This window comes from Myotis nattereri, assembly GCF_964212035.1.
Source record: "Myotis nattereri genome assembly, chromosome: 1".
NCBI lineage: Eukaryota > Metazoa > Chordata > Mammalia > Chiroptera > Vespertilionidae > Myotis > Myotis nattereri.
The window spans coordinates 65203470-65221438 of NC_138075.1; the positions used below are offsets into that span (position 1 = coordinate 65203470).

At 43.7% G+C, this 17969-nt stretch overlaps 2 protein-coding genes across 2 annotated transcripts in view; one reads left to right on the forward strand and one right to left on the reverse strand.

Moving 5' to 3' along the window:
* TP53BP1 (tumor protein p53 binding protein 1) overlaps window positions 1–6807 on the forward strand; it is a 94039-nt gene extending 87232 nt beyond the window's left edge. Inside the window, exons 25-28 of the mRNA XM_081112578.1 lie at window positions 2511–2605; window positions 3272–3471; window positions 4235–4380; window positions 4773–6807. Coding sequence (XP_080968704.1) covers window positions 2511–2605; window positions 3272–3471; window positions 4235–4380; window positions 4773–4960 — 629 coding nt within the window. The 3' untranslated portion in view covers window positions 4961–6807. The remainder of the gene's footprint in view (window positions 1–2510; window positions 2606–3271; window positions 3472–4234; window positions 4381–4772) is intronic.
* Window positions 5808–17969, reverse strand: part of TUBGCP4 (tubulin gamma complex component 4) — a 47488-nt gene continuing 35326 nt past the window's right edge. Inside the window, exons 10-18 of the mRNA XM_081112623.1 lie at window positions 16469–16519; window positions 15939–16044; window positions 14369–14476; window positions 13937–14075; window positions 11046–11223; window positions 10385–10519; window positions 8395–8511; window positions 7639–7778; window positions 5808–6803 (exon numbers count right to left, since the gene is read on the reverse strand). Of these exons, the coding sequence (XP_080968749.1) occupies window positions 6791–6803; window positions 7639–7778; window positions 8395–8511; window positions 10385–10519; window positions 11046–11223; window positions 13937–14075; window positions 14369–14476; window positions 15939–16044; window positions 16469–16519 (987 nt within the window). The 3' untranslated portion in view covers window positions 5808–6790. The remainder of the gene's footprint in view (window positions 6804–7638; window positions 7779–8394; window positions 8512–10384; window positions 10520–11045; window positions 11224–13936; window positions 14076–14368; window positions 14477–15938; window positions 16045–16468; window positions 16520–17969) is intronic.

Consider the following 17969-nt stretch of genomic DNA (forward strand, 5'->3'; position numbering starts at 1 on the left):
CAAAACTGTGTCTTAGCAACTGCAGCCACGTGGGGCTCTGCACAGGGACGTGGGAAGGGTGGTCAGGAAGTTGCAGTTAAGGTTTATGCTCTGTAAGGTGCTTAAACAGAGTCGTCAGTGTATAGGCTGTCGGGGGTGGGAGTTTCAAGGTTAAGAGTACACCAAGCCTCGTTTGTCAGACAGAAGTCAGGTAGGTACAATGGGAGATAAGGTGTGTGAGGACTTTCCTAGCCAAGAATGTGGTTTTATTTGGATCATAAGTCCCTTGAGGATTCTGAGAAGAGGTTTGTCATGGTATCAAAAGTGTTTGTGGTCTTGCTTTATTTTGCTTTCACAATATTACTGGACTTTAGTCTTTATTCTCCAACACACTCCTCAACCCTTCCCTGGACCAGGACTTCACAAGGCAGCTTTGTAGATGTTTTATTTGTTGGTATATCATGGTCAAGAAAGCTAGTTTTGGTATGACTTGCGACTGTCCAGTTCCTTAAAAACCTGCGAGCCTGTGTGAGATCTTATAAACTCAACCCATAACAATCCCTTCTATTCTCCCTTGCTGGGACAGCAAATGTTTTTAATCCCATCCTGTAACCAGGAGTGAGGAGAGGGAGGCCTTGTGTAAATGAGGAGGAATTTGGACAGTTTTTTAGAGGGATCTCCAGGTTTCCCATGGAAATTGTGGTCATGGTGAAAATGTCTGCTTTATGTTGCTCTTTCATCCTTGGACATTCCCCCACCTGTACCAAAACCCTTGATCTTTTTGGCATAACAGAATGTCTAGAGGTTCCTCAATCTCAAGAAGCCTAGAGACACCTGCACTAAAACAACCTTCTGTAGTAGTTTTCAAAAACTATGTGATATGTTTTGCAAATAAATGGGAATCTCTTTGATGCCAGGAGCTCAGTAAAATATTTGAATTTAACTTCAGACATTTATTAAATAGCTAAGAACACTGAACCCTGTCTTGGTAGGTGGCATTCCATTGGGGACCCATCAGCCACAGGGAGTGACTCTGGAGTTGGTTTTATTTAGTATCTTTATCCTTGATTTAAATGAGGGGATTAAAAACCTATTCATTTTAGCCTCTGGTTGGGCAGGGTCACTTAAATCCAAACGAATTCAGAAACATTAGAAAAATGGACTGCCTAGACCTAGGTAATATTTGATCACACAAATGCAAGGAAATACGAGTGGTAATTAAACAGGTCAAGGCTAGACACAGTGCTGGGTTAAGCAGACGTAAAACAGAAGTCCCGAGAAAAGTAAAGGACCTCCACGGGGACTCGACAGTGGAGTGGTTGGCACTGAAAACTGTGACATGATATATTCCGATGGGTCAAAGGACAGTGACAAAGCTGAGAAGTACTCCTTTTAGAATTTCCAGTTTTCTTTCATTTTGAGAAAAATGTGGAGAATGCTGAATCAAGAAAAGAGCAATAAAAGTGAATAGGCTGGCCAATCAGAACTCCTCAAGGTGCAGAGGCCCGAGTTTGGGGCAGTAACATTGCCTGGGGAGCTCCAGCAGGCAGGGCGGGCATCTGAGGGGGAGCCATCGCTGCAGGGGTCTACTGGGAAGGGGAATGGTCCTGGCATTGAACTTCTATGCATTTGGTTGGGTTTTTATTTGTGATAAGTATGTTGGCACTTAATTTCACAGAAACCCGAATTAACTAAAATCTCTAATGTCTTGCTTTTTTCTTTTTTTTTAATGTGTTATTTATATATGAGAGGAGCAGATGACAAGAAAACAAGCTCAAATTAGATATTTGGTCAAAAGAAGCGATTTCTAATTGCCTAGGGTCATTACAACTTCAGCCTCATCTCTCATAACTTCTACTTCACCCTCAAGACTGTAGAGCAGTCATTGATGTTCAGTGTCCTGAGGTACTTCAAGATCATCAAAGGTAGATAGTTTTCAATAAAAAGGTTGAACAGGATTTTCGCTAATCTTCACTTAATCTTTTAAATTTTAAAAACCCTACTTTGAGCAGTCTGGTTCATCAGTGTTTTAGTGCACAAGGGGTAAAACAGCTGAAGGGAGAATTGGAAGGCTTTGTTATAAGAAGTGCTAACTAGCTATTCTCCACAAAAGGCAGAATTAGGACAATGGGCGCAGTTTGAAGGAGACATAGGGTAGACATGAGGAAGAGCTTCCTGATGGTGAAGGTTACTCACATTGGAACGTGTCACTATGGGAAGTGATTGAGTCCATCCCCCATGAACAGTCTGATGACTGTCTCAGTGCAGAAATGCTCGATGTTTGTAGGTCTGGGACCTACCTCCGTTCTCATCTTCCTGCCCCTCCTGTTGTCCTTTTGGCAGCACTTTATGGGCCTCAAGACAGGTCTCTTTCTGAGCCACGGGGAAGCCCTTGAGCCGCCTTTGGGATGTAGTGCTCTGGAGATAGCTGGGGAGGCAGAGGGGGCAGTAAGAGGCAGGCATAAAGTAGCAAATAAGAAACCAACTAGTAGTAATCGTTGTCTTGGTTGTCTGTCTGTTTTTATATATAGAATTTTTAGAAATTCCTCCTTTCAACAAGCAGTACACAGAGTCCCAGCTTCGGGCAGGAGCTGGCTATATTCTCGAAGACTTCAATGAAGCTCAGGTGAGGAGTTCTTTGGGAAGCTTCCCGGGCGCAGCGATGGAGAGCCCACCTGCTGCACTGAGGAGGCCCAGGAGGGACAGTAGCCAGAGGTTTCAGGGACTGGGAAAGGCCAAAAGGGTGTTGCATAAAATAGAACTTGTACTGTGTGCAAGGAGGAGAAGTTAGAGTCTTGGGTTAATCTGTTGGGACAAAGCAGATTAAAATTTGTGTTTAATAGAAATCCTTGTTACAATGTTCAATGTTACAATGATCCTTTGCCTGAAATGCTGGATACATGGAGTTTGGTTGTCCCTTCAGGATTTAGGCCCCCAGAAAGCTGCAGGCATGGGGAGCCCCTGGGCCTTTCAGTGAGGTGAGACCTTGGGCAGGACAGGCTCAATCATAATTTGGGTCCTTGAACAACATGGGGTTACAGGGGGCTGACCTTTAACGCAGTGGAAAACCTACATGTAACCAGTCGAATCCTCCCCCTGGATTCCCAACAGCAGAGTTGACCTCTGAACATGGATTTGAACTGTGTGGGTCAATTGAAAAAATCCGTAAATGGACCCATGTTGGTCAAGGGCAGCTGTATTGGGTGTTTGGATCTGTTCTCTGGGACATGGACTGTTTGGGGGCTTTGCATAGACATCACCAGACCCATCAGTTCTGCTCCTTTTCTTCCAGTGTAACACGGCTTACCAATGTCTCCTGATTGCCGATCAGCATTGTCGAACCCGGAAGTACTTCCTGTGCCTTGCCAGTGGGATTCCTTGTGTGTCTCATGTCTGGGTCCATGACAGTTGCCATGCCAACCAGCTCCAGAATTACCGCAATTATCTGCTGCCAGCTGGGTACAGCCTTGAGGAGCAGAGAATTCTGGATTGGTGAGTATTTAAGAGCCCACATAGAATGGTGGAAAGGAAGGCAACAGCTTCAGGAGGACAGAATCTAGAGAGTAAATATTTCTAGAAACTGGAATGATCACACGATAAATTACAGACTTTGAATAGGTTTGAGATTACTTAAGCAGTTTACCTAGTTTACTTCCTTAGGGTATACTGTTTAGAGACCTTTTGAAAATGTGTGAGCATTTCCATGTGGGCTCAATAGTCTCAACCTATAAGGTTAGGGGACTAAGTTTTAAGTAAGGCATTTAAAAATGTACTAGTAGGCTTAGGTCATAGCTGGTTTGGCTCAGTGGATAGAGCATTGGCCTGCAGACTGAAGGGTCCTGGATTTGATTCTGGTCAAGGGCACATACCCGGGTTGCGGGCTCGTTCCCCAGTGGGGGGCGTGCAGGAGGCAGCCGATCAATGACTTTGTTTCATCATTGATGTTTCTGTCTCTCCTTCTCCCTTCCTTTCTGAAATCAATAAAAAAAAAAAAAAAAAAGTAGGCTTAGGAGCATGATTTGGCTTATTCCTGGGCCCAGGACAAACATGGAAATGGAAGGGGTGGATTAGAAGACCATGATCCCAGAGAATCCACATCGTTCACAGAAAGAGGGAAGGGGTGTGGTGCCCAGATGCAGGGGTTTCTAAAGCATCCAGATGTACCTTAGTCCCTTCGTAGAAGGGCTGTTGTTATTATCTATCATGCGAAGACTCCTTCCAATTCCAAGGTGCTGTGTCTCTGCCTCCTTCATAGGCAACCCCGAGAAAACCCTTTCCAGAATCTGAAGGTACTCCTGGTTTCAGACCAACAGCAGAACTTCCTGGAGCTCTGGTCTGAGATCCTCATGACCGGGGGGGCAGCCTCTGTGAAGCAGCACCATTCAAGTGCCCACAACAAAGGTACCTGGAAAGAATGTGTGTGTGGTTGTTGCTCCAAGGATATCCTTAGACCCATAGCAATGAAGCCTTGTGGTCTGAGCCCTGATGATCGCTGCACGGGTAAGGTTAAGCTGAGAGAAGCAAAGCACCACCCTCAAGGGGTGAGCCAACGTGAGTGAAGCACTGGGCTGTGCGCTCCGATTGGTGTCCAGCGGGGCATTTGCTAAACGTTTCTGTAAGGTCTGCATTCAGGGCTAACTGCACGTTTGGTTGTGATCAGCTGCACGCTGTGTTTGACATACAGGGTTTTAGTTTGGGCAGAGTGGGATGTACAGGCTAGAAGGCACATCTGGCTTTTTAATGGAGAGTTAAATTGAGTCTCCTTTCCTTGTTCACCTTCCCGCTTCCCGCAGATATCGCTTTAGGGGTATTTGACGTGGTGGTGACGGACCCCTCGTGCCCGGCCTCGGTGCTGAAGTGTGCGGAGGCACTGCAGCTGCCAGTGGTGTCACAAGAGTGGGTGATCCAGTGCCTCATTGTTGGGGAGAGAATTGGATTCAAGCAGCATCCAAAATATAAACACGATTATATTTCTCACTAAGGATACTTGGTCTTACCGGTTTTATTCCTTGCTGTTGTGGAGATTGTGTTTTAACAAGGTTTTAAATGTGTCTTGTGTGTAATTGGATTCTTTGCATGGATCTTGTATATAGTTTTATTTGCTGGACTTTTATGATAAAATAAATGTTGAATCTCTTTGGTTGTAGTAACTGGGATTTCTTCATCCACTTCTTTGAGCTTAATCTCAGAAGAAGAGTAAGGCAAACAGTACCTTCTCTGTGGTTTTCAAGAGGCTTGTTCACTGTAGAGGACAGCCAGGCAAGGAAAATAGCAAGGAGGGACTTATAAAATTTTCTGTAGCGTCACTGTCAAAAGGACATCCTGGGATGTCTAAAATTCACTATATCTAAAAAATAAACTTTACAGTAGGTCCAGGTTAATAGTTGTGCCAAAAGTTGAGTGAAATTCAGCATAGTTCTGAGTTTCCTGGCAATTAAAAAAATATCTGTCTTCATAGAGTTGCACTCACTAAGCTGACCTGTGGGTACTGTGTTCTTAGAGCTCCAAGGCAAAAGGACCAACTGCTGTGAATGAGCAGTGACTTTCCGCAGGGATCAACACGAGAAGCAGTGACAGCACTTGGAAGCGTTACAGGTCCTCGTCCCAGGCACTGAACGTCATTCCTGTCTCACAGAGGCTGGGGGTGTTCCTTCCCTCCCGGAGCATCCTCCCTGTTGATACCTTCCATCTGCAAAACGGGGGCCAAAAATATTTTTTCTGCCAAATAGTAAACATTTTAGGTTTTGTGGGCCATTTCGTGTGTCACAGCTACTCACCTTTGCCATGATGGCATGAAATCAACCACAGACCATGGGTAAACGAATGGAGAGGGTGTGTAACAGTAAAGCTTTATTTATAAAAACAGGCGGCAGGCAATGGTCTGCTAGCCCCGGCTCCAGGGGCAGCAGTGGAAGAGGTCATCTTTAGCTGAAATTGCAGGGAATGAGGGTGGGAGAGGATGTGGTGGATGAAGATGTGAGGACCAGACTGAGTGGCTACACACTGAAGCCAGAATACTGCATTCTTTTTTTGGGTTAAAGGAAATTATTTGATGAATATTTATTTTTATTCACAATGATACAAATATTAGTGATTACTAGTGATGGTTGGGCTCCTAAAATGGGATAATTCTAATTTTCAGTATGTGACATCTAACAATTTGACCTCATTTTTTTTAAGAAACTTTTTCTTTGTTAAACAATACTTTAAATACATTGCCAATAGCTAGTTTTGTCCTTTCACCAGTCTGAAATAATTGGAAGTTATTGGTAAAATTCTTCAGATTCACAGTTTTGAAAATCCTTAAGGATGGAACAGTCTCTCTTACCTGGAGCCTTCCTGGCTCAGTGGCAACATCCCGCAGCTGACCTACTTGTAAATCTAATTCCTTTTTCACACTGGCCACGAACATTTCACTTTCTGATATGTGATTACTTTCTGCTGTGTTTCTTGCAGCTTGAACAGTACTCAGGCACACAGTAGGCGCTCAGTAGATGAACTTATCTGACAAATGTCCTCAGTGGAATGGAGCTGGCATGGTCAGCAGCGGGAGAGTTGATGCCACATGTCCTCCTTTGTGGGCAAGTTCAGAACTCCCTAAAGCGGGCAGACCCTTCCACATGGGAACAAGGAGAGGAGCTGTACTCTTGAATGCTCAGCAATCGCTTCTCGGGCGAAAGGTAGAGCCATCTCAGTAGTTTGCAGATATTTGGTGAGTGGCTAGAGAATGGGATATCGGTTTTGAGTCTTCTGTTAAAGGCGGAACGCTACGGGGATAGATTTGTTATTTTAGTTTGTGAACCAGAAATGTTCACATCCCGAAACTAGAAAAGAGAAAAAAGAAACACCTCATCAAACATGCTTTGCTAAGATTTTCTTCACAGAAATATGAATCAGGGTAACTTGTGATCTAGATAATGTCGTCTTAAAACTCAAAGTTTCTCTGACTCCTGCTAAAATTGCTTAGGAAAATATGCTTGACATTCCAGAGAGAGAAAGGAGAATCAGGTGCTTTTTAAAATGGGACAGACCTGAGTGAGACCTACAACCACTGCAACTCAGTATTAGATTTCAGAAGTTTAGAGTTCCAGGGGCGATCCTCTGCTTGCACAGACTCGGAAGCTGCACAGCTCGTTAATGTCAGAACTGGGAACTGAACCCATGCTTCTTCCCAGCATGGCAATACACAACCTAGCCAAGAACTTAAAACCCATCTCAGCCTAGAGTTTAGTCTTTTACTATGATGATGACTTTCACTGGGAAATATCCATTAAAATTATTAAAGATGATCAGACACAGCCCTCTATCTCTCTGAGCCTTCGTTTCCTTGTTTATAAAATGAGGATATATGGATTAGAATCAGGGGTGGGGAGCCTTTTTTCTGCCAAGGGCCATTTGGATATTTTTATTACTTGCAAGCCAAACAAAATTATCAGCTTAAAAATTAGCCTGCTATTTTTGGTCAAACATTTATCTCACGTCTAATGCCTTGGCAGGGCCAGACCAAATGGTTTTGTGGGCCTTATATGGCCCACGGGCCAGACGTCCCCATCCCTGGTTAGGTAATGGCTAAAGCCTGCTTCCAGCTTTGGAATTCTACAACTGGTCTTATAAAAGCTACATACATAGTCCACTGAGTTCCCCAGGGGTTGTTCCTACCTGCCCAGAGTTCCACCAGCCTGGGTGTAGTATTTGTTATAATCTAGTCGTAACAGTAGTTGAGCCAAATCCGAGTTGATTTGATGATTACGGACACTGGAGAGAATCTTGAATAGGAGTGAAGACTGACGGCTAAAGCCCTGCAGAGAGAAGGACTCAAGTTGCCATTCCTCTTGACTCACCAACTATCCATGTGGAGAGGGGACGGGCTGTTCCTTGGGGAAAGCCTCGCTCAGAATTCTATGGCACCACCTGGCCTTCCCACATGCCCCTTGCTCTTAGCTCCTGAAATGCCTTCGTAGTGCTGAGTCCACAGAACTCGGACTTCCTATGGAAGTCCTCTCATCCTCAGTAGGAACTTAGTAGCCAGCTTCAAATTAATATGTTCTGTCATGTACTGGGGCTGTGGAGAGCCTGTGCGTTTTGTTACAGGAGATCATTATAATCTCCGTGAGATAGAGAGTCGGTTGAAGGAAGTAAGGAGCCTGGCCATGAGAAAGTGAGAGCCAAGCTGATGCATATTGGTGGGCTGAATAAACTATCCAGGGCTGACCTATTTTTGAATGCTGAGGCAGCACAAAATTATCTGCTTCAAAATCAACCAGTAACGTTTTAAATTTGTATCTTGTCATTTATTTCTGTGTGTATGTATGGGGAATGCTTTATTGCCTCAAAGGGAAAGATATGGTTCCCATTGGCAAAGCCATCTCTATCCTTTGGACAGGGCTGCCCACTGCCACTGGCCAGGCCACTCACCTTCACCAGGATGCGTAGCTGGGCGACCCCACGTTCATCCAGGGGGCCCAGGTTCTGACTGACCAGCGAGCAGAAGCTATGGCAGAGATCTAGAATTTCATTCAGGCAGTGAAACACCTATATAGGAAATAAGGTTGGCATTAGGGAAAAGGAGATCTGTGACATTAAACATTTTGGAAAATCTAAGAACTAACGTATTCTCATGCTCCCACATCTGACCTTAGGAGTGAGAATGTCATGTGCAAGTCCTGCCAACTCCTCAAATGCAAACGTGTAAAACAAACCCCTTCCTGGCAAAGATGCTATTGCTCTTAGTCGCCCCTGCACAGAACCTCCACACTAGCCACTTAAACCAGTCACCGTTTCATGGACCCACCGCGCCTGCTCCTGCCTTGAGCTTGGCTTTCAGTGTTGCTCCCTGTGCCTGGGACACTCTCCTCCTAATACCAGGCCCTGCTCCTCAGTGGAGCGCTTCCTTCCTACTGTAGCCTTTAGTGACCCCCTAATTCTCTCTCCTCTATATTATCTGTACTATTCGGTACGTGTTTGTTCAGCCCGTCTATGTTGTTGCTGATCTGTGTGTGTACGTATGTCCTGTTTCTCCAACTAGATTGTGAGCTCCTTAAGGGCAGAGCCATGACTTATACCTCTTTGTATCCCTAGTGCCTTGCATACAGTAAGCACTCAATAAATATTTAGTGATGACTACCTGCTCTGAGAGTCTGCTTTTCCCCAAGGAGGCACTCAAGCCATCGAAGACAGCATACCTGTCACAGTGGTTCTTGGTGGCTTTCAATTCACAGAACCCTTTGGAGTGTATTTATATGACTCACTCTCCCTTAGTGCAGCAACATGAACAGCCCAAACCAGGACAAAAGAGGAGTCTGCAGTGCTTGTGGTGTGGCACAGCTCACATCAGAGATAAAGGGTAACCATTACAGTATAACCTACAAAAGGTCATTTCAATCTTTTTTTTTTTTTAATTCTGGAATTAGAATCAGCTTGTGAGCTTTAAAAAATATTTGTACCACCTGTCCGGCGTGGCTCAGTGGTTGAGCGTCGACCTATGAACCAGGAGATCACACTTTGATTCCCAGTCAGGGCACATGCCCTGGTTGTGGACTCAAGCCTCGGGGTGAGAGGGGGGGCCTGCAGGAAGCAGCCCATCAGTGATTCTCTCTCATCATTGATGTTTCTATCTATCTCTCCCTTCCTCTCTGAATTCAAGAAAAAAATACTTTAAAAATAAATACTGGTACATGGGTCCCACTCCAGGGACTCTAATTTAAGTGCTCTGGGCCTCGTTTTTTAAAGTTCCCAGATTCCCATGTGGATCCAAAGTTGAGAATAACTTCCCTGAAGGAGACATACATACATACATACATATGTGTGTGTACATATATACACACATATACATGGAGAGGGAGACACTCACTACTCCAGTTGTCTGTGAAAACAACTTTCAAACACTGATTGATCCTTATCCAAAGATTTCTAGACTTGGCCCAGTGGCTCAGTTGGTTAGAGCATCGTCCTGACATACCAAGGTTGCAGGTTCAATCCCTGGTCAAGGCACGTACAAGAATCAGCCAGTGAATGCATAAATAAGTGGGACAACAAATCAATGTTCACCTCTCTCTCTCCTCCTTCCCCCCTCTTGCTAAAAAGAAGTCAATACTAGAAAAGTAAATTCTATATGCTTTTTGTTGGTCTTTCTGCGGTGTCAGAAAGGTTTTTTAAATTTCTTGAAATCCTTCCTTCTGAGGGTTAAACCCATATTTTGTCATCTATATATAGCTGCTTACCACATCCTATGATATATTTAAGAGATGCAAAGACATTTAAGTTACCTTTTAACATTCCCTTTCATTTTGCTTTATAAGTTGTTAAAAATGGAGGGTAAACAATTACTTAATGATAGTTCCATATCCTGGCAACTCAAAGTGGCTAAGGAAACATTCAAGCTAGAAAACCAATCAGTCCTACTTACAGGTTTCAACAAGATAAAGGACTGAGCCAGCAAATTGCTCAGGAAGTGGTCGTGAGCCAATCGGATGCTTTCAAAATCTCGGGTAGAGTTGATTTGATGAAGCAGCTGTGAGAACTGAGACTCCAGCACATCTACCTGGTAGACAGTTACACAAATAATTATAGCAGCTTGCATATTCTGAGCACTCAAGGACAGTAATGCCTGACAGGAAGACACAGAAGCTCCCTGCCCCCATCTTTCTCCTATTGAAGCCACTTTAAGGCTGACCAAATACACCCTTAGAGACCCAACCTTGTAGAAAGTTATCTGCCTAATTCTTCAGCCTCCGGTCTTGGCAGATTCCCCACCTGACCGCCTGCCCCAGCCCAATCCCCTCCTGCCACACCCCCTCCACTGACTGACTTGGTTATGTCCTACAGGATTCCAGAAGTTACAGCAAACTAAAAATAGGGCCAGGTCAGCAATAAATATTGCACTGTTGATAAGGACCCTAACCCCTCTTTTTCCTTCATTTATTTTCACTTTCCTCAAAAACGCCCCCAAGAAACAAGCCTATTGATAAAGTTGTGAATTTTCTCAAATCCCAGTGTTTCACCAAACTCCTGCCAACGCCCCGGACTTCTCTTTGTACCCCTTCCTCTCCTCCTCCGTCAGCACAGACCTGGAGGTAATACTGAAGATTATCCACCAGGAAGGCCATGTGATTTCTCAGGCGCCACTTGACTGCGTCGGTCTGGTTGGATTTGAGGTGCTTGCGCTGCATCTGCAGGGCCCAGCAGTGCTGCAGTTCAGCTTGTACCCGGCGCACACTCAGTAAGTACTTGAAAACTACGTTGTACCTGGGACAGAAACATCAGGCTATGCAAGATAAAAACTTCACTCCCCGCCCCACCCCTCGACAGACCCCAGCACTCTGTGCCACCTGCCCCTCCCCAAAAAGGCAAGAAGGAAATAAGAATGCCTAGAGATGGGGACAAATAAAATTATTTATTTGATGGACTGTTACATAGCCTTAAAGTGAACTTCAGCTGTACAACACAACAAAACAACTCCCAGTAATAGCATCATTTTGAATAAAAAGGTAAATCTCAAAAGATTACATAACATAGTCTTACACTCTTTTTTATAGTGTTTAAAACAACTACATAGGAAAAAGTATATACTTTGGGGGAATATATTTAGATGTTATAAAACTAAACATAGATATGTGATAGAAAACATGGAATTTAGGATAGTGGTCGCTTTGGGATGCGGGAGGCAAGAGGCAGGACTGGGAAGGACCACATAGGTAGATGGAAATTATTGTCAGTGTTCTAGTTATTGTGCTGGGAAGTGGATGCGCATGTGTGTGTGTGTGTGTGTGAGAGTATGTGTGTGTGAGTGTGTGTGTGTGTGTGTGTGTGTGTGAGAGTGAGTGTGTGAGTGTGTGTGTAAATGTGTGAGAGTGTGTGTGAGAGTGTAGAAGAAAGAAGAAAAGAGGGTCTTTCAAGGACCCATAAGAAGAGTATGTTAGGATCCAAGGATTTTGGTTAATATGATTCTCTGTCCCTGAAGCCCAAAGAGAAGATAAAGTTGAGGGCTCCCCTCACTGAGATCCCCTGCAGCAAGCTCAGGGGCTAACTGCCTATTGCTGAACCCTGTACGGAGAAGACACATGGGATGAGCAGCCGATTCCTGGTGGAACTGCATATATTTACCTATTCTAGGTAGGCATGCGAAGACAATCCAATTCCATCTGGTTTTTTAAAAATTACCTATTTCTGCCAAAACCGGGTTGGCTCAGTGGATAGAGCGTCGGCCTGCGGACTGAAAGGTCCCAGGTTCGATTCCGGTCAAGGGCATGTACCTGGGTTGCGGGCACATCCCCAGTAGGAGATGTGCAGGAGGCAGCTGATCGATGTTTCTCTCTTATCGATGTTTCTAACTTTCTATCTCTCTCCCTTCCTCTCTGTGAAAAATCAATAAAATATATTTTAAAAAAAAATTACCTATTTCTAGTGGAACAACATATTAAAAATAGTTCACCTTGTTTGGATTCTGATTTGAGTAAACCATAGAAAACATTTTTTAGATAATTGGGGTAATTTCAATGTGGACTGGCTATCAGACAAGAGAGAATTTTATTGGGCATGATAATGGCATTGTGGTTGTGCTTATAAACATCTTTTGAATTGCATAATGACAGTGAATGACATGTCTGGGATTGCTTTATAGACTCCAGCAAAAAACACACACACAAAATAAGTCCCATAATGTTGATGGTTACTGGAGCTGGATATGTGTACATGGGAGTTCACTATAGTCCATAGGAGATTTTCATAATAAGAAGTTTAAAAATACCTCTGAGTTTGATTTCTTTAAGGGCATATCAAGTGAGGAGGTGAGTGGACCATGGGGCTGTGGGTTCTGAACCTGCCACAGAATACCCCCCACCCCCCCCGCCCCAAACAAGCCTTATCTTTTCCAGTTTATGTCTAATCTCTCACTCTAAGCTTCTCTACCCAAAAGTAAAGGGGGTTGTGAACAGGAAGAGGGAGGAATAAGAGAGGCCCTGCTGTTCATTTGTTTCCCTTGTCTCCATTGCCCTAGCCTGAGCATGACCACGTCCATCCTCCAGACAGGCAAGGGGCCCAGAACCTGTCACAGGATTTGGGACGTTCCTGAAACGGCTTGGGGATGGATTTCAGAGGCCATCACCAGTCAAATATGCTTCTCCTGCTTCCTTTCTCTAGGCAGCGGTTCTCAACCTGTGGGTCGCGACCCCTTTGGCAGTTGAATGACCCTTTCACAGGGGTCGCCTAAGACCATCCTGCATATCAGATATTTACATTACGATTCATAACAGTAGCAACATTACAGTTATGAAGTAGCAACGAAAGTAATTTTATGGTTGGGTCACAACATGAGGCACTGTATTTAAAGGGCCAGAAGGTTCAGAACCACTGCTCTAGAGCTCTAGTCTCCCTCTGGTTCAGGGACGTTAGGTCCTGACGGAGCCAAGCAACAGCACTTGGCAGGCTCTCAGGGTAAAGACCAGGCGGATCCAAGAGTCTTCCCACCTGGAGTGACGCCCCTTCATTCCACCCCGTGGGCTGGGCTGCCCCCACTGCCTCTCCCTGGGGATAAGGAGGTGATCTTCTCCAGTGGCTAAAGTCCACAGCAAACGCTCGAGCTTAGAAAGTCTTCCCAGCAAATAAATAGTCACAGAAGTCAGGGAGGAACTGGGTCAGCCTGAGGGATTACCCAGGGCCAGGCCCATGTGGGGCAGGGTCTGCGTGTCCCAGGGGTCAAACTGCTTGTTTTGGCACTAAAAACGCACATGAACCTTTCATAGTTTTAAGGGTTTGACCCTCCCTCTCATTCCAGTCCCCACCACTCCCCACTTCTCAGGTCAGTGGCTTCACTTGTTTTCTGTGCAGCCCCTCAAGGCATCTGAGTTGAAACCTCTGATTTAAAGGGTGGCTACTGTTCTCCCACCAATTCTATTACTGCTTCCTTCCCTTGGAAGTAAGGTGGGTCTTAACTACCTGGGAGAAACGTGGAAATACTCACTTTTCCAGGACAGCAGGCGTGAAGAGAATGTGCAGTGGCCACTGCACTTTGTAGGAAAGACCTAGGGCTGCCCAGCCCGATGCAGGGGCTTCCCGAGGAGAGGTTTCCCGGGGAGGCCCGTCCCTGGCCTGAGCAGCATCTGTCAAGAAGAGGAGGAAGGATGTCTAGATTAGACTTTAATCTAGAACTAGAGCAGCAACGGTGAGTAGCATTCAGGAAATGAGTGCTCCCTCAGTGTCAGAAGCACAAAGGGGACTTGCAGAGGCAAGGAACTGTTCGTGTGAAGTTCTCTTAGGAGGTTTTTATAAAATGTGAACTAGCTGGTTTCTAAGGTCCAAAATGCTATGGCTTCTGTGGAGGTAGGTGGAAGCAGAGGTAGCAGAACAGATGATGAGCAGCAGGAACAGAAAGATGTACGAGAGGATGGCCAACCTTTGTGCTCCTTCCCATGGTACTCAATCGTCAAGTGCAGCAGAGGGAGGAGGTTGTCATCGTCTAGCAACACCTTGTGTGCCGACTGCTGGAAGGCCACGTTCACGTCTGCAAGAAAGAACATGGGCTGACACGGGTGCTTGGCTACGTAACAAACCCAGACTCCTGCTTCCCACCTCCCCCAGCTGCCGAAAACAAACAGGACGCAGCAGACATTGGTTGCTTTTGCCTGACTAGCATGCGTTCCTCCTCCTCTTGCTGGTAACAGCATTCTGATTTTCCTTGGAGAATCACCCTGCCCAGGGTAATCCAGGCAGTTCCAGTGGGTTGACAATACCTGATCCTAGGGGTCGGCAGGGGACTCCGGCATGATCAAATGGAATATGATACTCTACCTTGATATACTATTTTGTTTAGGGGTCTGAACATGACCCAAGCCAGGCCAATTAAGAGGCTTTCAGATGCTGTGTGAGTACAGCTGTGTGTGTGTGTGTGTGTGTGTGTGTGTGTGTGTTCACTGGAGGCCATCCTGCCACCATACAGAACAGGCCTGTCTGAGAAGAAAGGCAGAGATAAAGATGGAATGATACCAAGTCCTGAAAGTGTCATATGAGCCATTAGCTCAAACTCTGCCTAAAGCCATCATACTTCTGACCTTTTCAGTCATAAGAATCAATAAATGATTTTCCCCTCTTTAAGTGAGTTTGAATCGGGTTTTCTGATATTTGCAACCAAAAAAGTCCCATGTAAGTGTAGTGGACATCTATTGTTTTATAGAGCTAGAAAAATAGTAACTCTGTCCCCCTCCCTCCCTCATTTTCTTTTTTACTCTGATCCTCACCCAACTTCCCTCATGTAATCTGAATGGGAATAGTGGTCATCCCCGTTGGTCAAAGATAAACACTTTACTGAGGAAGGCACACCTTGATGTCTGACCTCTCTGTTCCAGGGAGAGGTATATGATCTGGGCTGGGCTCATCAAAAAATTTCCTCGGAATTTTTTATTTTGCTACCAAAGAGATCAGATTTGGTAGACATTGTGAGGCATGCTCCTAGGGTCTGCTAGTGGCCACGTTTCCAGATGGAAATGTAAGGCCATCAAGGAGTGTACAAGGGGCACAGAGAAGACATGGTAAGACAGAGAGGATCTCAGCAGAATTCAAGCCGCTAACATCAGTTGTTCTGAGGCCCAGCTATACCCTACCCCCCTGGAGTTACAGATACAATAGCAAATGCATTCTCCTTTTCTACCTAAGTTAGTTCAGGTTAGGTTCCCATCAATACAACCTAAAGAATTCTGGTACAGTAGGTGGCAGTAAGTCCGCACGTGTCCCATAGGGACATAAGGCTATAATCTGATGGTTTGAAGGCCCGAACCGACTCTTCCAGAAACGGTCACAAGCCCAGAGGCTGCTCCCCTGACCAGGTGGGAAGCCTACCTGGAAGGCCTTGCATCTCTGTAACTAGCCAGTCTGCGCTAATGAGGAGCAGCCGAAATGGCTCGACAGCAGCCAAGAAACACCCTACAACTTCAGTCAGCTGGTCATCCTCAGGCCCCCAGGGCAATTACCATGTTCTGTGACTGCAGTGGGTGGTGTTTTTAACATGTGTTGAGCTGTGTCAATGAAGGCCTGAAACAGTTCTCCACGTCCAAGAAGGTAGAAGTCTTTAATGATCTGCAAAAAAGAATTTCAATTTATAATTTGGTAATCCAGCAGGGCCTTGAGCTCCTCACTGTCGTACTGGAATTACACACATAATTTCCAAAGTTCATCAGTTTGAGTTACCGTACAAAAGGACATAGGCTTCTGGCATTTTAAAGGGGCATATTTAGCAATCCTTCAGGGCAGAATGTCTGGTGTGTCTTTGGTATCATTCAGTAAAAACACAGTTATGTTACACCAGGAGAAACTTAACACCTAAAGTTTTGTACTATAGTTCATTTGTAGTAACAGGTGGAGGTGGCCCACTTGGCCGAGGACATGTCAGGTCATCTAGAAATCTGGGTACAGGCAATCAGCGCTCTCAGCAGAGGCTGGAAAATGAAGTCACTGCTCACCAGCATCATTTTAAGAGTGAATAGGACAGCTAAGCTATTACCTTCAGCTGACCCAGTAAATCTGACTCTTCTACCATCAGCTTCCAGAGATGCTGTGAAAAGAACCAACAAAACAGGGACAACATTTCATTACAATGAAAATTAACGTAAAACATGGTTTTGTACAAATCCAGCAGCGTTGAGAAAAAAATATAAACCACTACCAAGTCAGGTTAAATCCAGGAAGGGTAGTTTAACAGCAAAATAATATATATGAGGTGGAAATATTCTGAAATTAAATAGTAGTGATGATTATACAACATGGTGAATACACTAAAAACCAATGAATTTTATACTACCTTTAAATGGCTCAAATGGTGTCATGTAAATTTTATTCAATAAAAAATTAAACATTTAAATATGAATGTAATTAATAAATTAAATATAAAAAATAAAAACCATATGATCACTTCAATAGATGCAGAAAAAGCATTTGATGAAAGTCAATATCCTTTCATGATTTTAGAAAAACAAACAAGAAACAAAAGGAAACATTCTTAGGAAGGGTATGTACCAAAACTCTACAGCAAACAACCAAGTTGCTAGAACAATTGGATATACACATGTAAAAAATTAAAAGTTGATTCAATCCATATAGTGGAATACTGTGTAGTTGTAAAACATAACCAGGACCTTCTCTAGGGAAATGTGTAAATATTACCAAGACATTGTTAAGCACAGAAAACCAAGTTGTATAATACTGAATACAGTGAACTATCTTTTGTGTAACAAAGGGGAAAACACATATTCGTAATCCTTATATATGCCACAAATATATATCTATACAGAAGAAAGAAAATTTATAATGTTGGGTTAAGGAAAATGGGAACTGAGCATGGAGTCAAAGCATTTTTCCTCCTGTATTTTTATTTTTGAGCTATGTGAATTGTTTTCTTATGAATAAATAAAAGATACTAAAATTTTTAAAAAGTTGATTCATACCTTGTACAACATAGAAAAATTAACTCAAAATGATCACAAACCTAATAGTAAAACTGAAAACCATAAATTTCTAGAAGAAAACAAGAGAAAATTTTTATGACCTTGGTTAGTTAAGCAAAGATTTCTTAGGCACAATGCCAAAAGCATGATCCATAAAAGAATAAAAATTGGTAAACTGGATTTAGTCAAAATTAACTTCTGCTATTTGAAAGACAGTGTTAAGGGAATGAAAAGACAAGTTATAGATTGGGAGAAAATATTTATAAGTCACATATCAAAGGACTTATATCTAGAATAAAGAATTCTTGAAACTCAAATAGTAAAAAAACAAAATAAAAACAATAAAAATGGACAAAAGATTTGAACTGACACTTCACCAAAGGAGATATATGGATGGTAAATAAGCATATAAAAATGTTAATGTCATTAGGGGAATGCAAATTAAAACTACAATGCGGGGAAAAACCTAAATATTTATCAGCAGAGGAAGAGAAAACACATTGATTTAGCAATAGAAAGGGTAAACTACTGATACATGCAACATGGATTAATCTCAATTAT